Below are 19,189 nucleotides of genomic sequence, written 5' to 3' on the forward strand. Positions count from 1 at the left end.
TTTTCAGAATTTGAGAACAAATAAAAATTAGATTAATTAACTTGTCCTAAGACAAAGTGGTAGAAGCATATAAGTTCATGACAGGGCCTAAAATGATATATATTATACATATAAAATGAGGCTAAGTTTGAGCAACTACTTTTTGTGTGTTTATCATGAAATGTCACACGAACTCATTGTGACCTTTAATATAAGCACCATAAAACAATGTAAAACGAGACCAGTTCCTATAAATTTCTGTGATATATAAGGAAGAGAAATTACAGCTACATGTACCAAGCTTTCTATGATTGCAATGGCCATCTATGAAACCCAGAAAAGGAGATTCAAAGTAAATCAAAATTAAAACAAATAAACCTAATTTTTTTCCCTTCAGCAATTAATCACAAGAATCACATTACATCCACAATGCCCTCAGCTTTATTCAGTTAATAATTCCCCTCCCACTAAAGCCAATGGGCTGACCTACCATTCTGGATAATTTTAGGTAACGTAAGCATCAATTCACTTGGTTGGATTTATGAACTGATCCAAAGAGAGGAGGAACCGTAGATAAATAAAACACTGACTATTTCCATGGTGGTTGCTGATGTTTGTAGTTAAATGGATAGGGTTCCCATCCACTATCAGGTTCCTTCCTTTTCCCTCCAACCCCAGAGCTTGAAGAGGGTTGTAAGTTCGTCCTCGTATGCTCCTCCACAGACCTGCCTTGACCAGGAAGGAAAAGCTGCCTCAAATTCCCTGAGTCTCTATGCCCTCCCTCCATCATGAATCCTGAATTTAGATCAAAATTTGGACGGGATGGCCCGGGATTATTTAGACCTGATTGTACACCACCAATGCTCACCATAAACGGTGGCTGAGAGTAAGAAGGTGGAACAGCTGGTGCAGACCCCAAAACAACAGGGCTCCCTCTAGAATCCACCATATATTGCATTGAGCCAGAAGGATACATGGCTGAAGAGAAAGACATGGCAGTCCCTGTTGTCAGCCCATTGTAACCAAAAACAGAAGAATGAGTATAGGACATTGCGGGAGCCAGCCCCAAACCCCCCCCTGCTCTTGCCATGCTAGCATCCACTGTAGGCTCCATATTCTTGCCATTTGGCAAGGACAATGATTGAGAAAGAAAATCTTTTCTATTGACTTCCACTCTGGTGCCCATGATAGAAATAACAGGAGCATCTGGTTTAGGTCCTCCATATGCATTTACAAATTGGGAAGACTTAATAGTCCCGTGATCTGAAGCATCATTTTGGATATAAGGTCTGTCATTCAAATCAATGTTCCTCAAAGAAGGCTGCATAGATGATGACGACGAAGAAGGAGATGGGCTACGATGGCTATTCCGGCTGTTAAAGAGCTGTTCTCCCATCTTTGAATCCAGTGTTGGAGCATCACCATCATCACCAAGACAGTTCAAATCCAACTTCAGCCTCCCGGATCTCATTGGGCTGACTTCAACTGAAGATTCCCCAGAAGGAAGGCCAGATGATGGGGGAATTTGTTTTCCCAACTCATCTCCAACCTCGGCTACATTCAAATCAAAGTCAAGGAAATCCAGCCTCTGCTTTGAACCATCACGGGTTCCTGTAACAGGAGTCTTATCACCATCAGGAATTCTACGAGGAGATGCTGGGCGGAAAGCACTAGTAGCAGCACACCCTTTCCATCCAAGAGTCCCTCCAAACTGCAAAGGCACCATAGGCAATTCTTGAGCTGCTGATGGCCTTGAAGCAGAGGGTGCAGAGGGGTTCATTGGAGAATCCATTTCATCAGAGCAGACTTCTTGATTCAGATCAAAATCACAAGGGCCTTTCTCTGTGTTAACCTCTAGTTCTTGAGCTGCCTCAGTCACCAGAGATGACTCCATATCACGTGTGGAATTTTCTGGTTCATTGTCCAGATTATCTGAATTAATTGAGCCTCCCTCCTCATCAGGATTTGTCTCAGTAGAGTGACTTTTTCCAGTTGCCTCCTCTTGTGGCATCTTGGCAGGTAGGTCCTGCTTTCCATTTATAGAATCTGGGCTACCTGGCTGCCTGATTCCACCTTTCAAGATTTTCTCTGAAGAGGAGCTGCAGAATGGTTCCCTATAATCCACCACTTCTCTTTCTACTTCTTGAGCAACTTGCCGAGCAACTTCTATTGCATCAACTATGCCATACTCAAGTTCCCTATCAGACCTTCTCTTGTCAATCACAACAGGGCTTTCGGTATCCCTTGCTGGCTTAGAAAAATCAGAAGCGTTTGTCAAATCATCACCCTCATCACTACTATGCCCCTTATCTTCATCAGCTTCTCCAATGTCTTCCATCCTGGACAAAGTAGAGTCTAATTTCTCGGGCTTTCCCAATATACTCCCATTGGCGGACAAGTCTAGCAAAGCATTAGAACAACAATCACCATCTTGACCAGTAGTCTTGAACTCATTTCCACTGCAACGATTTAGAGGTCTCATATCATCTAACCTGGTCTTAAAATCAGATGCAGGTACCCTCACATCATCAAGAGTGGTGGTTTTCCCACAGACATCCCTCTCATTAGCATCGACACTATTCTGTAAAGCAGGCTCCCTCACAATCTTCTGCGCATTTACAGCATCATCACCAGGACAAGCAGCTCCAGATTCCATTGCATCAGATGCAGAAGAAATCTCGGACATATCCAACTTGCCCAAAGAATTGTCAGCTTCATGCACTTGCTTCTCAATTTTAATTGATTCATTCAACTTGAGAACATCAGAAATTATCCCATCACTGCCTTGCTTTGTAACTGCAACACTACCAGTCTCAGTAGAAGTTGCTCCATCTGCAGCACATACGGGGGATTCTTCTTTGATAGAAGGGTTATCTCGCAAAGAGTTTGAAAAAGAAGAGGCCAAAGGGTTTGAAGGTCCATCTTTGGTGTCCTCATGGTCAGCTGTTATGTGGGAGCCAGGCTGATCATTATGATTTGGAATCTGTACATCTTCAGTCCTTTCTGGCTGAAGATCATCTGATCTTCTCAAGGGCAAGATTTCATCTCTGGCAGGTTCTAACACATCATTTTCTTCCTTAGAACTTTCTGAATTAGGATTTTCAGAAGCAGATTGCCCACCTTCCTCTCCAGCAAGCCTTCTATTCCCATCCTGAACATCCTGGTGAATTGCATCACAATCCTTACCCTGCTTCCACCTATCAAACAACATTCTTGCTCCTTCCTGAACCTTAGAGCTATTGTGGCCAAGAAGATTCTTGACAGTAATCCAAATCCCTGAAGATAGTGATTTCTCATTGTCTATTTGCAACTTTTCAAGTGCTCGTAGCAGAGCAGTGATTGACTCTTCTGCAAAACTCTCTCTTGTGTCATTACCAAAATTTTCAGCATCCTTCAACCATCTATCAATAAACCAAAGTCCATCTAATTGTATAAAAAGATCAAGACAATCTTTATTCTCTGTGGCAGCAATAGTGCTTGCAACTGCAGCCCACTGCCTGGTTGCATCACCAACATTTTTCAAAACACAATCTTTGTCCTTCTGCATTACATTGAGCAGCTCCTCAACTCGAGATGGGGCTGTGAGCCCATCTTTCATCTCGGTCAAGGTAAAAAAATCCTCAAGCGTCATACTGCTTCAAATACAAAGTTTCCAGGCATCAAAGAAGTTCATGTGACATGCTGGTACTTTTCCTCCCATTGGAAAATGCTACAGAATTTCAGGATAATGTTTACAAAAACCTGCAGAACATGACATCAAAAAATGAGTATTTAGGGATCATTGGCTACCAGGGGGTTGATGGAGGATGAGAAATTTAAAATGGAATTTGTACGAAGTTGGGCCAAGCAAGTTTTGTTAGTACACAATTATGTTTCCAATTTCATGTCGTCAACAACAACAACAACAACAAAAAAGTCTGCAAAGATTTCAATTTTGACTTAACTGCATGACCACCATGTGTACATTAATTGGAAACCAAGAATAGAATGCACTAAATTACAAGTACCGAGTCAATCTAGCCCAAAAGTGAGGACCAACCAACCAGAACTAACCATATCAGACAATATTGATTTCTCAGTACATTGTTATCCTCGATGATAAAAATCGACTCACCCAAAATGATTTGCAGATTTTTAAAAATAGAATCATTTCATATGTTGACAAGGAGAGAATTCAACTCTAATTCCTTAATTCTTTTGTCCTCCAGATGGAGAGAGCAAGAGAATTCGCAAGAACATAAACGAAGAACTAGTACTGTAAGTTCAAATAAAGTCTCATTCTCCACAGAATTATGTACATTTTTGGTAATGTCAAAACCAAAACATAATTGGACTGGCAAAAGGCCAAAAGCAATAAAGACCATAAATCAAGATGAAGTAACATAGAAATAAACCAGACACAGAATATAAAGAAATAACAATTGTACATATCATGAGAGGATGAAACATGCACAAGAAAATAACTATGCACAACTAGGAACATGTCCATTGATGTGCATAACTGGCATTAACTGGAAGCATCAGAATGGAGTACATCACAAAACGAATATTCTGGAGAGGGCTTAGAATTTAAAGGGAAGGTTCTCAGCCACCAAACTAAATTAGAAGGTTCAAAAGGTCATGTGACCACGTGAAAGAAGCACACTTATTTGTCGACCCATATCCATCTATCAGATACAGTTGTGGCTTTCCTATTCATTCATTACCATCTAACAAATTTGGAAATCCAAGAAAGTTTCCTGTCTCATGCTTACTAATCAGAAAACTTGCTAATTAACTAAACTAAAAGCTTTCAACAAATTCAAAGAGAAGAGGTATCTATGGTCCAACAATCAACGATCAAATTACTTTGGCAACTACAAGCCATATGGAGCAACATCTAATTTCAAAAAGGAAACACTAAATATGTAAAGAAAAAACATAGTTGATGAGAAGAACTGGGTAATATTTGTTCACAAAACGAGGTTTAAAGATATCAAACCAAGAGAGTTCAACAACCTAAATTTGTAAGTCCAGTTACAATTGTAACTTATGAACAAAAATATCCAAAAAGCTGTTAAGGCACTAAGGTAACATAGTTTAGGACTGGAACGAAGGCCTTTTTGAACGTGAATTGAAAATACAGAGTCAATTTTTGGGAAAAAAGAAGAGGGGGTTGGGGGGGGGGCGGGGGGGCGAGGAGGGGAAGATTCAATGACAAGTGAAAAGTGCAATACAAATAAGCATGTATGATTTATCAATTAAGCCAAAAAAAATTCACTATATTGCCTTTCAGATAAACTACAAGCTAGATTATTTTCTCCATCTATCTGAGCAAAACTTGTACAGGACAAAAACTACCAATAGTGGCACAAAAAATCTGCTGAACCAGCAAGTAGCACATTGAACAGAATAGCCACCAGAACCTAATTAGTAAAGAATACATTACAAGACTACACGATCTATGAAAGAATTTTAGGAGGAGAGGCTATACTATAGTGGATTGGTGTTGCATGTGCCGGTGTAGTGGTGAGGCAGTGGATCACCTTTTTGCTTCATTGAAGGAGGGCTCATCAGTTGTGGAGTTTTGTATTTAGATCTTTTGGAATCTCCTGGGTTTTACCAGAGAGTGTGAAGGATCTTTTGTTTGGTTGGAGGAACTAGATGAAAAAAAAATTTGTTGGATGTTTGGAATTTGGTTCCGTTATGTTTATGGATTAATTGGTGGGAGTGAAATAGCCGTACATTTGAGGATATGGTCAGTACGGGGGACCAGCTCCTAGCTTCTTTGTTGGCACTTTGTTTGACTGGTCCTATGCTTGGGGTTTCACGAATAGAGATTTCATTCCTATGTTTATTAAATCTCTAACTTTTTGTAAATAATCTTTGTATTCTTTGTAATTCTTTTGGCTACTTTTGCTCTTTCTGCATGAAGTAGTTTTTTTTTCAATAAAATTTTTATTACTTAAAAATTAAAAAAAAAAAAAAAAAAAAAAAAAAAAAGAAAGAAAGACTATACACTATATATGGGAGAAAATTAAACCCACCCAAAAAAAAAAAAAAAATTGAATAGGCAATCCAGAACCTTTTCTTAGAAGTAAATAAAATTTATTAAAAGAAAAATCTCCCTGAGTCCCCGAGGTACTGTGAGTACAACACACAAACTTGAGGAGTCCAAAAAAAAGCCACGAATTGCGAAACATTCTACCATCAGACCCACAAAAGGGTTTGAAAATAACGGCAACAAAGTAAACTTGTTTTTTTTTTTATACCAAGGACATGACCTGTAGAGTGAATATTATTATTATTAACTATCCTCCTTAAAGCAGTCATAACTTATAAAAGAACTTGTGGTTGTCAACACTAGTTAAATTTAACTAATGAAAGGTTTCTCGTCTCCATAATACCCTTCTTCCCCCCCAAACATCACAAAACTGTTCTCACTTAATACATTGCCGCTTTGGACAATGCAATATTACAAATCCCAGATTTAAAATCTTCTCTAAGTTGTCTGAGCGAGAATTGGGCTTGCTTAGTGCGTTATAACTAAGAGATGTCAATGTAAAGATCAGTTATCCACTGTCTTTGTGGAGGTATTGCAAGAACTAAATACAGGGGAAATGAAGAATATAGAGCTCTTTAGATCTTAACGAGCATAATGGCCATGTATGTTTATATAGGAGACTTCTTTGGGCTCTATGTATATTTATTCTTTGCTTTTTATCTTCTTCTTTTTTTTTTTCTTTTTTTTTTTTTTTTGGGGGGTTGGGGGTGGGGGTGTGTTGTTGTTTAGCTCAGCTAATTGTGCCTTCCCCTGCACTTAGCTTCCACCTTCTCTTTGTTCGATACTTATACAAAAAGAAAATATGACCCAAGGGAGAAAAAAAAAAAAAAAAGTAATTTCAAAGGACAATGATTTACTGGGCCATGAATCAATGATAGGAACAAATGAATAAAACAAGTGTTCTGCAACTTTTTCCAACTAAATATTTCTATCAAAAAGGCCAAAACCAGGAGAATTACATTGACAAATTGGCAATAGAAGGTAGCAGAGAATATATGTGAAAAACAGATAATCTTTCAGTGTGGAAGCTTAACATTCTATGATGCTTTGTCTATAGCATGTTTAGACCTGCATATTGTCAGAAGCCTAAGACTAAGGCTAAACCAAGAAATATGAGCTTAAGACCTGCATGTTTAGACCTTGGGTTTATTAGGTGCATAGTCTTCTTTTTTCTCTCAAATACAAAACTCATTGGCGCCAAGCATGAAGGAATGCGGCTTCGACGAGATTTCGAAAGAGAAGTACCATTTGGAGTCTTATAGAGTTTATGAGCTTTTATGTGTGGACTTCAGTTCCAATTCAATTAGAAGTATATTTACCAAATAAAGTAGGAACTATAGTCCCACTAGTTGAGCTTAAGAACTAGAGGTCTTCCCCCCTCCTTACAAGTGAGGGAGAGGGGATTCAACCCCAAGTTCTCTTTTTAATGGGAGAACTGGGCAATGTCATTGAGGTACAAGGCTCTTGGCAAAACTAAAGGTCTATACATGTGTGCCTTTATACTTAAGTAATTCAAAATTGATCAATTGAAAATGTGAGTGTTTTGTTTTTGGAAGGCTTGTATTCCTAGAGTGTTTCCCATTCTCCTTTTTCTTCCTAGGGTGCTGTTCTTGTTACTGTTCACAGCCCAAGGTGAGATTCAACGTCAGCTTCTTCTCACCTATTTTGCAGGCCCAAATCAAGACCTTTCCCAAAATACCAAATTTTACCCTACCCAGAATTCCTGCAGTCCATTTCCTTGTTTCAGCCCTTCAAATCCAATTTTCAAGCCATATCCAAACCATAAACTCCAATCATAACCTCACATAATCCTAAGCCCTTGACCCACTAATCTTTCAAATCCCAAGTCTAACAAAGCAAAAATAGACAGATTCTTTAAAGCTGTCCTGTGTCACTCTATAAGTAACAAAAAACAAAAACAACCATGTGAAGAACATAACATGAAAATTACTTTCTCACTTTCATCTGTCAATTATTGGCGAAGACAGAAATTTTCTGTTGTGTGTCAACAAGTATAGAGTTGTGAACATGGCAGGCACAAGTATATAGTAGAAGTTTCCTTACTAGAAAGAGAGACCAAATACCCAGTGTCATAAAATTAATCAATTCAGCTAAAACTAATGGCTTGTTTGGAAGTTTAGAGAGGGAGGAGAGTAGAGGGGAGTAGAGGGAAGGGGAGTAGTGGGGAGGAGAGTAGAGGAGAATGATTCACCTCCACCTTATTTGGATGTTTTTAAAATGAGTAAGGGAGAAGGGAGTAATTAGCCCTTCCCCTTGTGTAATTTTGTTAATATAATAAGGGTAAATTAGGTAATTTACTTGGTCAATAGTTTGTGTACTCTGCTCTCCCTCCAAATCTCTCCAATTTGGGAGAATTAAAATTGGGGGGCTAGAGGGAGTCCAAACCCCTCCAAACTCCTCCCCCTCATTCTTTAAAAAACTTCCAAACAAGGTAATTGCATTACTCTCCCTCCCTCTACTCTACTCCACCTCTTTTTTTAAACATCCAAACATGCCATAAGGGCAATGAGTTTTTTCTTCTTTTTTATTATTATTTTTTATTTTTTATAGCAAATAAGTTCAATAAGTTTGAGCAATTTGGATTTTGAGTATTACATTCAACTTCCTAATCTAACAAAACTCCTAAAACAATAATAGAAGACAAAAACTATATAAAATTGCGAAGTGCCCGCCCATCCAACCCCAAAAACTAAAAAGATAGGAAATGCCCCCATGTATATAACATTGATGATTATGGAAAACAATCAATGAAGTAATAAAATACCAAAAGCTAAATCCATCAACAGAACTCTAATTACCAGTTGACAATGTCAAAAAATAAATAAAAAATCGAAACTCAAGCGCCAAATAAACAATAATTCAATCCTGAAAAGGCCAAATCAAAACCCCCCAAAAAAAACTATAGTCAAATAGCAAGATTAATAAAACTTAGAATCACTAAATCTAAACCAAAAGGAATTTCATTTTCTATACAGTACTAGATAATACAAAACCAAGAAATTAAAGCAACAATTACCATAAGCAGAAAGTACCAAACCCTAGAATTCAAAAATAGCAGAAACGAGAGCTCGTAGAAAACCCTGGCTTCATAGCTTTGCTCGAATGTAAAATAAATTAGATAATTAAAAATTTTTATTATATAAAAAAAAATCGATTAATTAATGCTCTTTGAGATTGGTGATTAATAACGCTAATCCTAAAATTGGTAACAAATTAATCACAACAAATTCGAAAACCAAATTTTTTTTATTTATTTAAAAAACGCAATAATTACAAGCGTGGTATGAACAATTCTTTACCTTTTCGCCAATTGAATTCGAAACCCTAGCTCTGACTCAGCCTGCGAAACCAAGCTCAACTCTCTCTCTCTCTTTCTCTTTCTCTCTCTAAGACTAAAAAGACTTTCTCTCTCTCTCTCTCTCTCTCTTCAATCGGTGATTTGTGGTTTCTCTCTCTAGAACTTCGATTTCTAATTCCCTCTCAGTTTCTCTCTCTTCATAAAACCCTCGCTTTGTCCTTTCTCTCTGTTAAGCTGTTTTTTCGAACAAGCGAGAAAAGAGCAACGTTTCTAACTTTCTTCTTCGACAAAATTTCGATTTTTATTTTTTATTTATTTTAAGGTTTACTCGTATTATTTTATATTTATATTTATTTATTTTATGTTTCAATTTTCTGTTCGGTTATAGTTCGCTATTGGTTGAATACACGTGACAACAAGAATTCGCTGACTCGAGCGAGTCGACTCGGTGTGGACCGGCGTGACCGGTGAACCGGTCAATATTGTTAGCTTCTAGGGAATCTAAACAAATAAATTTAAAAATATGGATTAGTACTTTAATTAATTTTATTTTTTAAAAATTAATTTTATTTCATAGAAGAGACTATGAGTTTTTTTTTTTTTTTTTGAGTTGGACTTTAAAACAGGTAACAAAAAAAACTGTCAATTCCGGTATGCCTTTTTTGTGGGGCTTCTGTTTTTTTGATCAGTTGTGGTTGTGGGGCTTTTTTATATAACGAGTAGTCAGAGTAAAGAAGTGAGGGGTGGACATGGTCTTATAAACATAAGCTGAAAAGGGAAGAGGTTTCTTCTTGTCGCTGTCTAATTTTGTATTTTGGTCCCCTTTCTCAATCACGTGCCACACACGTGAGAGAGAATTGTGCTATGACATTAAAATTTGTGCAGCATGATTTTTATTACTATTATTTTTTCTTTCTCTTTCGGGGGTCATAGTTTGAATGAAATTTATCTGCTTTAGGACACCATAGCATATATTCTATCACAAAAAAAAGGAAAACATAGCATATATGATAGATATATCTCAACTTTATCTTTGATATATATCAATCAAATGAGTGTTTTTTTTTTTGTGTGTGTCAGGGGTACATGAGATATACACTACCACACTACAGTCATATGCTAAAACAGTAAATAGTTTGGTTGGCACATGAATTTTGAACTAACAAAATGGACCAGACTTGACTTTGTTTCTTCTTCAATCAAAATGGAGTACTTGTTTAGAGAGTAATTATTGACTCTATTTTTTTTTTTTTTGATTCACTCTAACCTGTATATTGTATAGGGGTTGGTAGATTGTAATTAAAGGAAAATGTTATTAATATAAAATTCACTAGCCAACTCAAGTTGCCCTACTTACCCGTTTTTTCGTTCGGAAAAAGAAAAAAGAGTCTAATAAGAATTTGTTATTGATAAATTAATCAGCTTCCTGTATATCAATTTACAAATGTAATATATACATAATATCCATGGGATTAGATTAGGTTGTTGTGATTATTTGCTGGAAAATGTTTTTATATAGATGAACCCAAACATGCCATTGCTATAATTATTGATAGCACACATTATTAATTGTGAAGGTAATTAATGCATTTTCGCATGCCCAAAAAACCCTTAACATTAAAAAAGAAAAATTATTTGAACACCTCAATAGAAACACATCTTTTCTTTTCTTTTTTTGAGGGGGAAGAGCAGCTGTTAAAGGTTGATTAAATTGTAATGGTAAGCTTAGATTGTAATTATAATTAGATACTATACATAAGCTACATGTAGTAGCTGTGAGCAAAACGGCTTGTAGTTTTTTATACTACTCATAGTTAGTTAGGATATTAATACTGTAGATGACACATGTACAAATTTGATAGGTTGCTTAGTTAGTTAGATTTTTGTTATTACTTTTCCCGCCTCTATTGTAGTTATATAAGGAACAAAGCATGTTAATTATCAATACAAGAAATTCATTTCTCAATCTTTGCCTCTTGCTCTACATCTCTCTTCTCTGTGCTGAGCAATCCTCCATTGTAGAAGCTTAGGTATGTGAATGAATTTTAACATGGTATTAGAGCTCAGAGAATCAATTCACTCTGGTATTCTCTGAATTTTCTTAGTTCATTTCTCTTAGTGCTTTATTGCGAATCAAACATATTTTCATCTGTGTTCTTTCTTGATTCTTGCACTATTGTTTGTCTTCTAAATCTTGATCTAAGGTTTTTCAATTGCTTAATTGGAAATTCCATAATTGATTCTTGATTTAGGGTTCTTCAATTGCTTAATTGTAATCTTTGTTTTCTTGGTTTTGTTTGATCAATATAGTTCTGAGATTAATCCTTTGTGATCAAGAAGGTTCCTTTGATTGATTAGTGATTTGAGGCTATTGCTTTTGGATTTCATTTGTGTTGAAAATGGCTAATGCTACTTCTAGCACCTTTGTACCCATTGTTCAACCATGGGAAAAATCCTTCTAGTCCTTTTTTCTTGACTAGTAGTGATAATCTTGGTGTGTCCCTTGTTGTGGAATGTCTCATTGAAGAAAATTACTATACCTGGAGTAGGACTGTATTGATTTCATTGGATGCTAAAACTAAAATTGGGTTCATTGATGGTTCAATACCAAAACCCTAATCACCTGATCATCCATGCCATGCAACTTGGTTTAAGTGCAATGGCACGATTTTAGCTTGGTTATTCAATTCAATCTCAAAGGATTTTACAGCCTAGTGTAGTATATTTTAAGACAGCAAAAGAGGTTTGGGTTGATTTGCAATATATGTTTTCCTAAGGTAATGGGCCTAGAATCTTTGAGCTGAGAAAAGAAATCAGTTCTTTGACTCAAGAAGACATGTCTATCAATGTCTATTACACCAAATTCAAGGGTATTTGGGATGAATTTACTACCTACAAAAATTGCACTTGTGGTCATCAAGTGGAAGATTGTACAATGTCCTTTCTAATGGGGCTGAATGACACCTATTCTGCAGTAAGGGGACAAATTCTACTCATGGATCCTATCCCTCCTTTGAGCAAGGTTTTCTCTCTTTTGCTTCAAGATGAAAAGCAAAGAAAGGTTGGAGCTGGTAAGAAGATTCAGGTTGATACAACTGTAGTCTTGGTAGCATTGGGAAACAAGAACAATGCCAATGCCAATGCCAAGAATTTTAACAAGAACAAGTCTAGGAGACCTCAGTGTACTTACGATGGTGCCATGGGACATGTGGTAGATAAGTGTTATAAATTACATGGCTACCCACCTGGCTATAAATTCAAGAATAAGGTTGGTTCAACTACTTTTGCCAACACTGTTGTTGTTGTTAAAGAAGGTTCAAGTGAAGGTGTTTGTTTGACCAAGGCAAAATACCAACAATTGATAAGATTGTTGAATTCTCAGTGTCATTTTGGTACTCAAGCTCCACCAAAAGCAGTTGTAGAGACTCCCTAGGTTACCAATATTATTGCAGAGCCTTCCATTGGACTTCAAGGTCATGAGCTCTTAGGTATATGGTCTTTTCCTTCTCTAGAGTATTTTGTGTTTTCTTCCACTGTTGACACTTACTCACATCAATTCCACTGATTGGATTCTTGATAATGGGGCCATGGATCACATGGTCCATTCACTCACTTTCTTTAAAACCATCACTTCTTCTGTCCAAATTTCAGTTAGGTTGCCTAATGGAGACATGGCCAAGGTTACTCACATAGGAATTGTGCAAGTTTCAGCTTCTTTGATTCTTGAAAATGTTCTTTGCATTCCATCATTTTCTTTTAACCTTGTCTCTATCAGTAAATTGACTCAAAATCCTTCATGTTATTGCATTTTTCTTTCCCATTACTGTTTCATACAGGACTATAGCTTTGGAGGATGATTGGGTTGGGTAAAAAGCAAGGTGGCCTATATACTTTGCAAACTTCTACTCAGATTGCTTTGCCAAAGTCTGTTTCTGAAGTTTTGTCCAAGTTGACTTCTCATTTTTCTGTCAACAATGTCAATTCTTGTACTTCTGTTTCTACAAGTGAAGGCAATTAATTGCATTTTTGCATGCCCCAAAAACTCTTAACATTAAAAAAGAAAAATTATTTTGAACACCTCAAAAGCAGCATTTTTTTTTTTTTAGGGGGAAGAGCAATTGTTAAAGGTTGCTTAAATTGAAATGGTAAGCTTAGATTGTAATTGTAATTAGATACTGTACATAAGTTACATGTAGTAGCTGTGAGCAAAACGGCTTGTAGTTTTTGATACTGTTCATAGTTAATTAGGATATTAATACTATAGATGACACATGTACAAATTTGATAGGTTGCTTAGTTAGTTAGACTTCTATTATTACTTTTCCCGCCTCTGATGTAGTTATATAAGGAACAGAGCATGTTAATTATCAATACAAGAAATTCATTTCTCAATCTTTGTTTCTTGCTCTACATCTGTCTTCTCTATGTGCTGAGCAATCCTCCATTGTAGAAGCTTTGGTCTGTGAATGAATTTCAACAACAGCCCATCCTAATAACAACAACATGCTAACAACCGATATTAATAAAAAAAAAATTGTGTAAATAATATAAAATAAAAATAGTGCCTTAAATATGGAATTAGGGGTGAAAAAAACATTGGGAGATACTGTCTTTTAAAAATATTAAACACGGGTGCATAAGGTCGTAGAAAAACTGAAAAATCCACAAAGGGGGAGGGGGAAAAAATAAATAATAGAATCCATATACATAAATATACTAGTGGCATGAAGAGAGAATATTATGGATTGTGAAATCCTTGTCATTTTAATAAACATTATACTTAAATAATCATTACAAATTGTAGGCACACTATAAGATGTATATTTAAGAGGGTGTTTGGCCTGTCTTAAATCAGACCAACAAAGAACATCATAACTGTTTTAAGAGAGGTTTTAGACCACAAATTATTTCACAATTTTTTTGCCACAATTCTGACGTGACAGATTGTAAGTAGTTGTTTTTCACTTATACATGGATCTATCTTTCTTCTCCACTGGTCATACTCCACAACATCACAATTGTGGCAAAGAAATTGTAAAATAGTTGGTGGTCCTAGCATTTTTCCAGTTTTAATTATATTTAGTTTATTAACATTGAGTTAGCTTTGGCTCAAGATGTAATGCTTTTATCTTCTTCTTGATAAAGTTACGATATTCTTATAAAAAATTTAAAAATTTCATCAAAAAAATTTGAAACTAAATATGTTCCCTTAGATTCTTTATAATAATAATAATAATAATAATAATAATAACAACAACAACAAAAAAACGTTCCTTTCAAAAGTGAGTTTTAACTTCTTTCAAATTCCAATTTACCTTCCCTCTTAAATTTGAAATAATTTTCTTTTAATGTTTTCACATGTATATTCCCACCATAATCTAGTTTTAAATTTGAAATTTTCACACATATGTTAACAAAAAATGGTTCATATCCTATTTTAGACAAACTTGATATAAAATAAAACCTATTCCAAATTAATTTGGTTTTATTTGTTGGATTCAACATTGCATTATAATTGAATTGGCTTTATGGTTTGTCAAATATTCCTAAAAAAAAAGTATATTTTTCATGTGTACAAGGGGTGTTCTTCAATGATAATGGTCTACTTGAATACTATAAAATTGCATCACACATGTTATTACTTATTAGTAGCTAATATTTTTTATCAGTGATTGTGATATTTTTTCTTTTCTTTTCCTTTTTTTTTTTTTTTTTTTTTGTTGAAAAGACAGTGATTGTGATCTTTTAATGCTCAATAGATAATTAACATTTGCAGCACGAAACTATTACCATCTCCTTTTATCTTAATCATTTTCTTGGGGTTGATGTTCCTTTTAAGTCTTTTTACAGACTCGAATGGAATGATAGGAGTGGTGTGTGTGTGTGTTAGCCTGTTAGGGTCTAGGGGGTGCATGAGATACATTGTCACATTCAAAAATTGCAAAAAGTTTAGTTCCCAAATCCCAACAAGAATATGAATTAACAAATGGACCTCACATAAGACTTTGTTTCTTCTAATGTTAGAGCAAAAATGAATCAAATAGACTAATGGAGTAGTAGTGTATGCTCGTGCTTTGAGAATAATTATTGACTTTATTTTGTTTTTATTATATATTTCCTCCTCTAACCTCTATTTTGTCTTAAGGTTAGTGGAATTCTAATTGGGGTAGATGGGTTTAAAATATTAAGCTATTGGTTTTATATAATTTGAGCTCGAAGATAATAGCTTTAAGTTAGGTATTTTAATATTTAAATATCAATTAAATAATATTTATTTATTATATAAAATCCATTATTCTCATTTTTTTGAGATGCAAAATAACTAATGAATTTTTATATTTAAATTTTGCTAACATCTCATATTCAATTGAAAATTATAGCTAATCTATTTCATATTTCTTGTGATATAAATAATTTTAAATAAGATTTTATCAATTTTAATTTAAAAAAAAAAAACAGTTTTCTATACTCTGTAGAAATAATTGTAACATATATTCTCAATAAAATTCTAGAAGCAACTAAGAAAAAATAAATTCCGTTTTTTTATAATACAATTTTAGTACATCAATTTGTTTTGTTTCTTCTTGTAAAATTTCTTTTCAAATTTTTAGTCCTAAAAGTATATTTGAACTATTAATATTATAATAAACTAGCTTATAACTCCATACATATGCATGGATACACTTAAAAATATACAGTAAGATGCATAATATAATTCCTTTGTATATAATTTAAATACTATCGATAGTCATTTTTATATTTTATTAACTCTTTAAAAATTTTTGTAAGGATATTATTAGGTATAAAATGTAAATTGTCAATTTTTTTTTTGTTTAATTATTGTGAAGCACTTTTTTATTTTTATTTTTATTTTTTTATGATTCATTTATTCTAGACTCTTTGATTTTTGTACTTAGTAACTCACTTGGATGAATATTTATGATGTGGTCCCACATTTGATTTTAAAATTAAGAAATAAAACTTTTTAAGAATAAATAATTTAGAACACATAGCACAAAATTTGAACTTTAATTTGAAATTTCAATTTGAATTTCTTTCAGCTTTACCTATTATTATTATTATTATTATTATAGATTTCATGTTTGTAGAAAAACAAATCGAGATAAATGACAAATTTTTTGCAAACTATCATCATTTTGTCAAAGCCTAAAGAGTTAAATTTACATGAGTTTTGAGTTATTGGCTAAGTGACATGACAGAAGAGTTGCCCCTCTTTGTATCATCATTGATGATTAGCTATTTAGCTCTTTCTACTTGAAAATGTACCATATTCATGTTATATTTGAGTTCATACATATACACACTATGAATGATAAGTTCAGCTTTGAATATATTTGGAATCTTGGGCTCCAACTATCAATAGGAAGATAACATGTATCCCATCATGTACATGTGCAATGCACATGACTCATTTAGTTGGTTGGATTAAGTGAGTCATATGCATTGTAAATAATAAAAGTTAACGTTATTTTTTTATTGGTAGTTGGAGCCAAATTTTGTCCTGTGCAAATACTCATGACCATGAGGATTACAATTGTGTGATTATTGGCTAGAGAACGTTTTTACATTGATGACCCAAATCATGCAATTACTATGATACCTGTAAGCACAAATTATTACTAGTGACCCATATATGCATTTTCTGGCATGCCCAAAAATATCTTAAAAAATTAAATAATTATTTTAACATCTTAAGCAGCCCATCTAATCTAACATTAATAACCAAAGCAACACGTCTTAAAATAATAACCAATAATATGCAAAAAGTAAGATGTTTAACGTAGAATCAAAGGTAAAAACAATATTGGGAAATAATATTTTATAACAACACATGCGTAAGGTATGAGAAATAATAATATAGTAATTGCAAATTGCACAAGTTAAATGTATTTTAGATATGCTTAAAACTGAGATCAATGACCTGCCAGAGGAAGAAAAAATATGCTAGAATCTGTGATATATGCCATATGGTACAAATTGTACCGTACAATGACTCTACAAAGGCGACCAACACAAGAAGAATTTCCTTGTAGGATTGGTCATATACTCGTAAACCCGGTCAACCTGGTTCAGCCAAAAGGGTTGCGGACGGGTCTAGTCAAATGGGTCGATCAAAATAGATAAAAAGTGGGTTGGGCGGGGGGATTTGCGGGCAGGTGACCCAAATCAACCCAAAAAAAAAGAATATATATATATATATACATATTACATGTTGCTTTTACACATATATATACTTTCTATTGGCTAATTAGATTATACCTCAAGTTTTATAATTTTATCTTGGACAGTATTGCCTGTTACACATAACATACATAAATTTCAGTTAAGAAAAAAAAATGTATACTATGTGTAAGAATATACGTAAACTAACAATTACATTTTTATTTTTAGGTAACTCTTGCATATGGGTGCTTATAATTTGAGTTGGATTAAGTTTGACGTCAATCTACCATTCAACCCAAACCCTTCAAATGGGGAACTTTCCTACTCATTGCGTTTGACAAATAGGATCATAGGATAGTTTCGTTTAAACCCTATTTTCGAATAGATGGCAGATGCCAAATGTGTGAATGGATTGCATTCTCACTAGCAAATACACAAATACCATAAACCAAATAAACCATAGATTCACATCCCAAATTCATAATCCAACAATGACATGAAATCTCGTTGCGTTGCAGGTCCAAATTAGCACCACAACAATTCACTCCAACTCCAATAATAATAGAACTACTCCTAGAAACCAAAGTTATATGCTTAACAAACCTGAATTTGAAATATTTTATAGAGAGTTTGAGAAAATGTGGAGGATTTGTTTTGATATGGTACTACATTTGACAAATATGAAAATCAAGCATGATCTCGACTATTAATGGTCAGTGACACAAAATTATTAAAATTATATATATATTTTTTATTAAGGTGTTAAATTATAACTAGTATTGTGGGGGGAGAAAAACCCAGCCCAACTTATTGGGCCCAAGGCCCTGAATGAGGAACACTCTTCATCCGAGGAGATGGGGCCTTCAGTCGGATGCCCACGCCAATGGGGGATGCCTGGAGATGAGCACGTATACCATCCGAGGAGATGCTCATATGTCCGAGTAGTCATGCGTCCTCGGATCCGAAGAGGTTTGATCAAACACGAGTATGGGAGGTTCAACTGATCTATTTGACAAGTGTCAAGAGGGAGAGGAACCTCGGACACACATAAAGATAACGGCAACAGAGAAATATTTATATTTTGTGCATAATTTTAACTACAAAAACTTACAATTTAAAAAATTTATTGATGACATAGCTATTGATATTTAATTTTCTAGAAATTTTAAAGATAGAATACATAAGAAGATGTAATCCATGGTAAATTTGTCAAAATTTACCTCCAATAAAAAGATATTGAATGAGGTTATAATTTTAGGTTACAACCAATTTTATAGCTAAACTTTATCTTTAAGGATGTAGTTTCTGTCGATGTATAACTAATAAGCACATATTTTTAGCCAACCAAAAAATGTAGAAAAGACAAGTGCAACTTAAGGAGTATTATTACTCATTTATGGAAATATGTATTTAAGGTTGATTAACATGAAAATGGTAACCAATATCTTGCTATTTAAGCATATAATGATGCATTAGTTTTAAAAATGAATAGACAGTAAAGCTGATAAATATCCAAATTATTGTTTGTCCAAGTCTCTACTTGTAACATGTTACCATAGCATCCGTGGAATAAAGGACATATGTTTGTCTGATTTTTGTGTTGTTTATTTGCTGAAATACATGATATATTTTTGTTGTACTTGCTTGGTGCTTGGTGTTTGGGT

At 34.5% G+C, this 19,189-nt stretch overlaps 1 protein-coding gene across 1 annotated transcript; it reads right to left on the minus strand.

The window, feature by feature from the left end:
* Positions 1-224: 224 nt before the first annotated feature.
* On the minus strand, positions 225-9,645 carry LOC112025501 (uncharacterized). Its single transcript, XM_024058176.2, has 2 exons — positions 9,343-9,645; positions 225-3,720 (listed from the first exon to the last, which is right to left on the minus strand). The coding sequence occupies exon 2, from the start codon at positions 3,608-3,610 to the stop codon at positions 569-571; it is 3,042 nt and encodes a 1,013-aa protein (XP_023913944.1). The 5' UTR covers positions 3,611-3,720; positions 9,343-9,645; the 3' UTR covers positions 225-568.
* Between the last annotated feature and the right edge of the window lie 9,544 nt (positions 9,646-19,189).

This window comes from Quercus suber, unplaced genomic scaffold (assembly GCF_002906115.3).
Source record: "Quercus suber isolate HL8 unplaced genomic scaffold, Cork oak 2.0 scaffold_16, whole genome shotgun sequence".
In the NCBI taxonomy this organism is placed as follows: domain Eukaryota; kingdom Viridiplantae; phylum Streptophyta; class Magnoliopsida; order Fagales; family Fagaceae; genus Quercus; species Quercus suber.

Bases quoted from the DNA above. Each gene is read 5' to 3' on its own strand.
- LOC112025501 (XM_024058176.2), bottom strand. From the start codon at position 3,610: ATGACGCTTGAGGATTTTTTTACCTTGACCGAGATGAAAGATGGGCTC.